At 42.4% G+C, this 9,628-nt stretch overlaps 1 protein-coding gene across 2 annotated transcripts; it reads left to right on the top strand.

Moving 5' to 3' along the window:
* The first annotated feature begins 359 nt into the window (after nt 1-359).
* On the top strand, nt 360-5,462 carry DDIT4L (DNA damage inducible transcript 4 like). Of its 2 annotated transcripts, none has more exons than XM_083459364.1 (3): nt 360-474; nt 1,107-1,248; nt 4,912-5,462. In XM_083459364.1, the coding sequence occupies exons 2-3, from the start codon at nt 1,161-1,163 to the stop codon at nt 5,394-5,396; spliced, it is 573 nt and encodes a 190-aa protein (XP_083315490.1). In that variant the 5' UTR covers nt 360-474; nt 1,107-1,160; the 3' UTR covers nt 5,397-5,462. The 2 variants fall into 2 exon arrangements, with proteins under 2 accessions (XP_083315490.1, XP_083315489.1); XM_083459363.1 differs by lacking the exon at nt 360-474 and adding an exon at nt 540-758.
* Nucleotides 5,463-9,628: the final 4,166 nt, after the last annotated feature.

Below are 9,628 nucleotides of genomic sequence, written 5' to 3'. Positions count from 1 at the left end.
CCATCAATAAACTAATAAACAAGTGGGCCTTCGGGAGCGGGGAGGTGGGAGGAGAGGAGAGGAAACGACCACTTGCTCCCATCACGTCACCCATTCACACGCACACGTGCGCAACCAGGTGAGCAGAAAAAAGCAAGAAGAGAAGCGGATCAAAACACTGCTGTGAGTCAAACATTGACAGAGAAGGATGGATGTGTGTGTGAGAGAGAGACAGAGACTGAGAGAGAGGTCAGGTGACCGATGTTTTCCTCTCTCCCAAGTCTTTCTGACATTCAATCTGACCAATCCAGTGATCAGCTCGCCTCCCCCCCCCCCCGCGCCCCGCTCCGCATCTCTTCTTTCACATGGGTGAACTGAGTTAAGAGGCTGTTTGCTCCTCTTCCCCCGACGCGCAACTCACCTTCACGCAGCCGCCAATGGCGAGAGAGATTCGCCTGCAAAGTTTGCCGCTGCCCCCAAAGACCTGCGGAGGAGGTGGAGCATTGGGCGGGGGTAGCAGAGAGATATATATTTAGATATCTGTATATATAAGTCGCTCTCGTAGTACGAGAGAGAGAGAGAGGAAGGGTGGGTGGTGGTGTGGAACAACGGGTGGAAGTTTGCACTTATTTATTACTTTTTGTATACCTAGGTGGGTTGTTGTCGTGTTTCTTTTTTTTTTACACTTTTTATTTAAAAACTGTGATTTCCAATGAAAGCTGAAGTTGCTTTTCTAGAAAATTAAAATTTCCGTGCACTTTACTTGACATTTCCAGCAGGTAAGAGGAGCTGTTTGTCTTGGGGGCTGAATTAATGGATTGTGTTTATTGTTCTGCAATCTGCCTGTGAACTGCTCTCCCCTTTTTAAAAAAAATAAATAAATTCTCTAGTTTTCTTTAAAAAATAAGTGTTTGATTTCACTCTCTCCCCCATCCCCCAGACTTTAAACTGCTAAACTGCTAATGGATTGTAAATAACACATAGATTGTTTTCTTCAAAACCTTGTGGCCTGATGCATATCAAATTTCTCCTGCTGCAGCTTTTCCAGTTTTGAGAATTGTGTGCTGCTATCTTTTTATTGTCTAACGGCCTGTCAATAAACTATATTTGCTTTTTTTCCCCTTCAGTTAACCCAGAGAGGTAAGCCCGCCTCTTGGTGGCAAGGACAACTGTTCTTCAGAATGGTGGCATCCAGCAGCTTAAACATTAAAAATTCTGCATGTATCTCTGAACTGATACAGCAACGCTTTCAGCCAGCACCCGTGACTGGTGAGTGGGTTCAGATGCTGGTGGTTAATGCCACACTTACTAACTGAATGCAATCCAGGATCCATTAGGCTGTGATGCAAGATGTGCAATTGTGCTTTTGGGCTTGCATGTATACACAGAGAGAGGTGCTTAGGCTACAAGTCTTCTGCAATAATAATAATTATTATTATTCATGCAGTTTGTTGGTTTATGAACGACCCTAAAATTGAACTTGGTGTCAGCTAGTGTGAACAGCTGGAGGATATAACACTCCCCCCCCACCCAATTTCAACTTCCAGAAAGATCGAAATGATGATGAGATTCACACCGAATTAAAATTGTTTGTGGATGCGTCATGGAAAATTATGCAAAATGTGTGTAGCATGTGTGGAATGGATCACAGACTCTTCCTAAAGCCCTGAAGCTCTTCCTAAAGCCCTGAGGTTTGGTCATTCAACTGCATGTTAAGCAGCAACCCCCCCCCCCCCCATTTAGCCTGCAAGAACTGAACAGTGTACTATTGTTAAGCCTTTGCAAAACATTGCGCAACACTCTTAGCAACTTTTCGCTATGCTATGTGTGCTGTGCCCAAATTATCACACCAAACAAAGTAGTTGGAGACAAATCACATTTTCATGGGGAAAGCATACTGTTTTCCTGATAGGAACATGGGAAGCTTCCTTATACTGAGGTCATTGGTCCAGCTAGTTCAGTATTATCTACACTGACTGGAGATTCCCTATCTGGCATTGCTGGGGCTCAGACCTGTGGCCTTCTGTATGCAAAACAGATGCTCTACCACTGAGCCTTGTGACAACTTTGAAGAAAAATAGTATACACAAAGGACTGATGGACTTGTTAATTTTGTTTCAATAGGTTGCTTTCAATGCCTTTAGTGATTTTTCTCTCTTAATGCTAGAACTTCTGGTCATCTCATGAATCTGAAACAGACAAGAAGTACTTCTCCCCCCCCCCCCCCCCGGGCATGGTTACACAATGGAATTTGCTAGCACAAGATGGCTGTGAAATGGAATTTGATAAATTCATGGAGAATAAGGCTATCTGTGATTACTACAATGATGGTTATATCCCCTGAATAATAGTCACTGGCTGAGGAGCAATACTAGTGACTCATTGTGTTCATGTACTGCTTAGAATCATAAAATTGTAGAGTTGAAAGGGACCCTGAGGATCATTTAGTCCAATCCTCTGCAATGCAGGAATCTCAACTAAAGACAGACAGATAGTCATCCAACCTCTGCTTAAAAACCTCCAAGGAAAGAGAGTCCACCACCTTTCTAAGGAGTCTGTTCCACTGTCAAAGAGCTCTTGCCATCAGAAGCTTCTGCCTGATGTTTAGTCGGAATCTCTTTTCTTGAAATTTGAATTCATTGGTTCAGGTCCTACCCTCCGGAGCAGGAGAAAACAAGCTTGCTCCATCTTCCATGTGACAATCTTTGAGATGTTTGAAGATGACTATCCTATCTCCTTTCAGTCTCTTCTTTTACAGGCTAAACATACCCAGCTCCTTCAACCATTCTTGGTGTCCAGACCTTGAAGCCCTCCTCTATGCACATTCCAGCTTGTCAATATCCTTCTTGAACTAGAACTAGACACAGTACTCCAGGTGTGGTCTGACCAAGACAGTATAAAGTGGTACTATTACTTTCCTTGATTGGGACACCATGCTTCTGTTGATACAGCCTAGAACAGCATTGCCCTTTTTGCTGCTGCATCACACTGTTGACTCATGTTAAGCTTGTGGTCTACTAAGATCCCTCAATCCTTCTCACATGTACTACTGGTAAGCCTGGTGTCCTACATCTTCTATTTGTACATCTGGTTCTTCCTGCATAAGTACAGAACCTTATATTTCTCCCTGTTGAAAGTTGGGGCCCAAGTCTTCAATCTGTTAAGGTCATCTTTAATGCCAGTTCTGTCTTCTGTGGCACTTTGGCACCTGCACATTTGATGAGCATCCCCTCATTTCCTTCATCCAAGTCATTTATAAAGACTTTGAACAACAACAGGCCCAGGACAGAACCATGAGGTACCCCACTTGCCTCTTTTTCCAGAATGATGAGGAACCATTAGTGAGCACTTTGGTCAGCCAACCAGCTACAAATCCACCTTACTCATCCCACATTTTACCAGCTTCTTTGCAAGAATTTGCAAAAGACTTTGTCAAAAGCCTTACTGAATTCAAGATACACTATGACCACAGCATTCCCCTGATCCACCCAGCTTGTTTGTAGACTTCCCAAAGCATCTGGTTGTCCACTGTAGGAGACATGATGCTGTACTACATGGACCATTGGACTGATCCAGGAGAGTTCACCATATAAACTGTTCTGAACACTAACCACAACCAATAGGCGACATTTGCAAACCAGCAACATGGCTGTGTTCACCAACTATGGTGAAAAATCATACCTTTTTTTTTTTTTACACCAGCTGGGTATCAACTTTGATTTTTTTAGGGCTGGTCCTTGGAATGTGTTCTACCAAAAGAAAACTACACAAAATTTTGCAGAGAACCTTTCACCCAAGGACTGGAGAAGTTATTGCTTACCAAAATTATAATGCCATGAAATTCATTTTCTAAGCACTATCTTTATCAGTATGCATCCTAATATGAAAGTCAAAATGAATAAGGACTAAATAAGTGGTTGTGATTTTAGCAGAGCTATCAAACTAATTCAATAGTTTCCAGATGATTAGTATCTGTGTTATATTTGACATCTGCAGGCTAAGCACTTATTGGAAGTAAAAGAGCTACCACTCGGCCCTCTCTGGCAACACTACCTGAAATATTTCTAAAAGTTCCATCCCCTTTTAAAACTATCCTGCCACAATCAAAATAGCCCCAAGAAAAACAAGCATGTTTGCTGATGAAAACTAAACCTCCTCCTCACCAGCTTAGTGACCGGATAGAGCAACTGAAGCTTGCATCCCTAAATTTGCACATAAATATTAGCAATGTATTGACATATACCTTTTAGCAAAACTGAAGCATTGCTATAGGTGAGAAATAACTTTTCATCCAACTGGACTCAGCAAAATATTAATTCAAATTGATTGCAGCCTTACAGTTTTGCTTGCTACTCTCTTTGCCACATAAAAAGATGTGGTGAAAACTGTACCTAACTTTCATCCAACGTTTAATTCAGTGAGGTAAACAAGTTGCTTCGTGTGTGTGTGTGTGTGTGTGTGTGTGTGTGAAGCAATTTGGCTCAGCTTCTGACAGCCTGCCCAAATGTAATCTATTAAGAAAAGCATGATTGGGTCACTTGCTTAGGAGTCTTGTATGTCATCTCTGTGTGTTTTTCTACTAACATCTTCTTCTGTTCCTTTTTAGTAAATAATCAAATGTTTGTTAGTGGCAAAAGGGCCATATCCTGATTGCAGTGCACTTCATGACTCTTCTGTTGTAACCACTTTGTCAAGGGAAAGGCAATTTGATAAACTGTTTATTTCTGCATGAAGTCAAAGTGGGGTTGCTTGTTGGCAGCCGATACAGTAGACCTAGCTGCTATTTTACATTAGCTTGGGGGGACAACAAACACACTATATGTAATATGTGAAATCTTGGCTTGCTGTAATTATTTGATACTGCAGGTGATGGCTGGCTGGCTTCTTGCCTGGTAACTGAGAATCTCTTTCCTCTTCTCCTATCCTTTACAGATTTTGACTACTGGGATTATGTAGTGCCCGAACCCAACTTTAATGAGATGGTGTTTGAGGAACAGAAATGTCAGAGTCTAGTTAGAATGCTGGAGAGCTGCCTGTCTAAATCAAAACAGACTAAACTGCGTTGCTCTAAGGTTCTAGTCCCTGAGAAGCTAACCAGGAGGATAGCCCAAGACGTCTTGCGTCTCTCTTCCACCGAGCCTTGTGGCTTAAGGGGGTGTGTCATTCACGTCAACTTAGAAACAGGAAATGTGTGTAAAAAGCTGGATAAGATTGTCTATGACCCCACTGTTGTTCCTACTTTTGAACTGACGCTGGTGTTCAAACAGGACTGCTGTTCATGGCCGAGTTTCAGGGATTTCTTCCCCAGAGCTTGCTTCACTTCCGGCATCAAACGTACTCTGATCCTGAGTCCTGGGTTTCGTCTGATTAAGAAAAAATTGTATTCCTTGATTGAAACAGTTGTTGAAGAATGCTAAATGCACACACATAAAAACACCTGTTTTTAACATTTTAAATAACTGAGCCTGAAACCCTTAGAAATATGATTTTTATTTTTTTTAAGAAGATTGCGACTTTTGCACAGATGCCCTCTATTTAGGCTAGCTAAACCTCAGTAAAGCTACTTGGTACTGGGTAGAATGAGAAGGAACACAGCTATTAATACTTGAAACATTCCGTGATCAGCACCAGAAAGTCCCAATAGCCAACATGATTGCTGCTTATTGCTGGCCGCTATACTAAATGTTCCCTGTTAACAATTTGGCATTCTTGACCCCTACCTTCCTTTTTTTTTTAAAGAAAAAAAACTAAGTTCTCTAAATTCAGCTTCTTTAAGAAGAACTAGGGGAAGTTATCCTTTATAGCCTTCAAAGAACAAAAACAGCCGGCAGTGTCCTTTTGACATAAATACAGGAGTTGGGAACCTTTGGGTCTCCAGGTGTTACTGAACTACAAAGGTCACCATCCCTGCACATTGGCCATACTGGCTGGGGCTGATGGGAGTTGTAGTTCAGCAACTACTGTGTTAATCGGAACCATGCTTCCAAATGTTGTTTGTAGCACCAAACACAGAGGTAGAAAGTATTGGAAGGAGGTGGAACTAAAGTCTTTGTGGGGAACCTGTTCTTCAGCTGTTCCTGGGCTACAACGCCCATCATCCCTAGTCGTTGGCCATGCTGGTTGAGGCTGATGGAAACTGGAATCCAACAACAACTGATGTGCTACAGATTCCCCATCCTGGAATGAAAAGTTAAAGCTTGGGTGGCAAAGCAACAGTAGCTTCAGTTTCATCCTGCTAGTATTTTGTGGGGGACGTAACAAAAATTAGCATAGTTCTGTTCTTATGGGATCCTCAAGATGTGTTAAAATAGTTTCCCTAAAGTGTCAGTAACAACTGCACTATATTTCAATTGAAATGTGTATTTTGAATTTCTGGCTTTTGGCACTAAATGCTGCATTTATTTTTTCTCAGTCTCGTAGAAGTGCTGGTGGTGTCCATCAATACTCCTGACCTACCTCACATCTATTTCTGAAAAAAGAGGGGGGCTATTGCTCTAGTACACAGTTGCCTTCCATTTTTGGTGTGAAAGAACACCTCATACGACCACTTCTTGGGCTTCCCTTCAGTGGTGGTGATGCCTAAAACGATTGCTGGTTTTCAGGTGACTGCTTGATCATCTGAAAACCACAGCCGGTTGACTTTATTATGGTCCCACAAACGATTCGTATTTGATGGGTTCAGAAGGCTGCTTTACCACAGACTGGGAGGAACACTTTGGTTTTCTTTCAGCAGGATATTTTTAAAAGGAGTACCCAATTTGATGTTCACTGTTGTTTCCCTCTTAGAGTTTCTTGGCTTAGCTAAGGGGAAATCCACATGGCCATGGGGGCAAGAGAGGCCAGCTGAAGATTTATTTTTTATTTTTGCTGACTTGCCACCCATGCGTACTCCAGACATGAGCCATCTATGATCCAAAGAGCAACATATATGTGTGTTTCCTAGTCTCCATAATCCTTTTGTCAAGGATGTTCCCCTACTTCAGCAGCATTAGGAAAATGTTCCTTATTAATTTTAAGGCTATGAAAGGCTTATTTCCCTTGAAAGTGCTAAGATGGAGGTATTTCATCTTGGTCATGCCAAACCTCCAGCTTTTGTCTCTTGCCAGGGCTCCATCTATTAAGTTGCCCATTACTGTCCTTTCAGAAACCCAGTAATCACATTGAGGGTCGAGGGGGGTGAGGTTTGCCACTCTTTTAGCCCCCATTGAATGAAATTGGCTGCTTGTGTCAAGCAAAGGTATTGCACTGAATGTCTTTCTTTAATGCCTCTTGGCTTTAAACTCCTATAGCTCACAGCGCTGAGATTTAAGCACTGTTCATGCAGATGGGTCATGTTAACATACCAGGATTTGTGGCTTTCTTTGGAAAAAGCACTTCATGAGGGACCAGATCCTACCATACATAAATATCAGTGGCGTAGCGTGGGGGGTGCAGGGGGGGCCGGCCGCACCGGGCGCAACATCTGGGGGTTAGGGTTAGGGGGCGCAAATACACGGGTTAGGGGGCGCAAATTACTTGCCTTGCCCCGGGTGCTGACAACCCACGCTACGCCACTGATAAATATTGAGAAACAGGGATATTGAGAAAAGACTGTTGTAGTGGGAATAGTAGGCAGCATTGTCTAATGCCCCAGGAATTTTTGTTTCTGCGTCTGTGCTAGTTTAGCATTTTGCTAATATGCAATGAAAAAGGGGTGTGATCTTGGAAGCTTCTACAGGTGACACTCCTGATTTCCTTCAAATGCTATTATTGGGGGGGAGGGCAAACTTCTATGTACATGGCATATATTTCAGAAAGACTAATAGACTTGGGCGGGGAGTGTTGCAGAGAAAGGGGTGTCTCTGTTGCCTGATAAGTTGCAGAACACTAAATTTTAAATAGCTGACATTGGAATAAAAATTGGCCCATTTCTCTATACCAGCTACTGAACTTCTGTCTTGTTGCTATTAGGACCATTGTAAACTCACGATGCACTTAAAACCGCTGTTAACCTTCTGGTGTTAAATGGCCGCCATTTGTATGGGTGGATGTTGCACTGATGCAGATGCCAGAATTGTTTTGAAGTTGCAAAATGTTTTTGGTTCTTGCATTGCCTTGTTGTTATGGTCTTAGCATTGATCTTAAAGTGTTGGTTCCTATGGAAGGAGATGTAAGTCTGTCTTATAAATAAAGGTATATTTTTAATTCTCAGATCTTGGGTTTTCATTTTTCTTTAGTCTCGAGAATAATTAAGGTGTCTGGCCTGTCACTTCAGGAAAAGGCCACCAAAATGTAGAAGGGGATGTAGCGTTGCAGAAAAGTTTTTTTCATAACACTAGAAATTGTGGACATTCAATGAAGCTGAACTTAGGACAGATAGACTATGGAATTCGCTCCCGCAGAGACAGTGATGGCCACCAACTTGGGTGGCTTTAAAAGTGGATTACACAAATTTATGGAGAAGAGGAGTATCAGTGGCTACTGTCATGAAATTCTGCTCAATATTGATCCAGAGTAGATTCCAATGTATAGTTAGCAGAGTAAAAACTTTAACATGTTCCAGGATTCCCAAAAAATAGATCAGAGGCAATTGCATTTCATACAACAGAGCTTTACTGCTACTGAAGGCAAATGAGCATAATGGTCACAGATCCAATACATTCAGGATTGGCACTGTCCATAAGAAATCCAGTTGCAGCGTACTTAACTTAAACTTACAATAACTTGTAGTAAGTCTAAACCTTAACATTATAGCATACTATGTACAGAACACCACACCAGAAGGAAAAGACATAAAGTGAAACCCAGGCTCCTTCTGGCCGTACAGTGGTACCTCGCAAGACGAATGCCTCGCAAGACAAAAAACTCGCTAGACGAAAGGGTTTTTTTGTTTTTTGAGCTGCTTCGCAAGACGATTTTCCCTATGGGCTTGCTTCACAAGACAGAAACGTCTTGCAAGTTTGTTTCCTTTTTCTTAACACCGTTAATACAGTTACGACTTGACTTTGAGGAGCAACGCATAGAACGCAGTGTGGTAGCCTTTTTTGAGGTTTTTAAAGACTTTGGTGATTTTTGAAGCTTTTCCAAAACTTTCCCGACACCGTGCTTCACAAGACGAAAAAAATCGCAAGACGACAAAACTCGCGGAATGAATTAATTTCGTCTTGCGAGGCACCACTGTACTTTTATAGTCAGCAAGATTTTGACAGAAGAGATAAGAGAACCAGTTTGAACCAGCTGTACAGTGGTACCTCTGGTTGCGAACGGGATCCATTCCAGAGTCCTGTTCGCAACATGAGCAGAATGCAAGCGGCATCTGTGCGTGCGCTGCGTCTGCGCATGCGCGTGACGTCATTTTGCGTGTCTGCGCATGAGCGAGCAGTGAAACCCAGAAGTAACCCTTTCTGGTACTTCCGGGTTGCGGCGGAACACAACCTGACAAAATGTATCATGTAGCAAACACAACACGAGGTATGACTGTACTCGGCTTCTCTAGAAGTATAACCCAAACATCATTAACCTTCTGCTTTCAGAACCCTCTAGAATTAAGTAGAATAGGAAAGATCTCTACACATCAGATCAATACTTTCTGCACCAAGAAAGGCAAACTGACAGCTACAAGGCATGGTGGCTATTCTCTGTCTCCACATATGGAGGCAGCAATGCTTCT

The sequence above is a fragment of the Podarcis liolepis genome (assembly GCF_965112155.1).
Source record: "Podarcis liolepis genome assembly, chromosome: 9".
NCBI lineage: Eukaryota > Metazoa > Chordata > Lepidosauria > Squamata > Lacertidae > Podarcis > Podarcis liolepis.
Note: the sequence above shows the minus strand (reverse complement) of the source record. Positions and strands in the feature narration are given on the sequence as shown.

Coding starts and splice junctions, on each gene's coding strand:
- DDIT4L (XM_083459364.1), top strand. CDS start 1,161: ATGGTGGCATCCAGCAGCTTAAACATTAAAAATTCTGCATGTATCTCT. Junction 1,249..4,911: donor TCAGCCAGCACCCGTGACTG/GTGAGTGGGTTC, acceptor TATCCTTTACAG/ATTTTGACTACTGGGATTAT.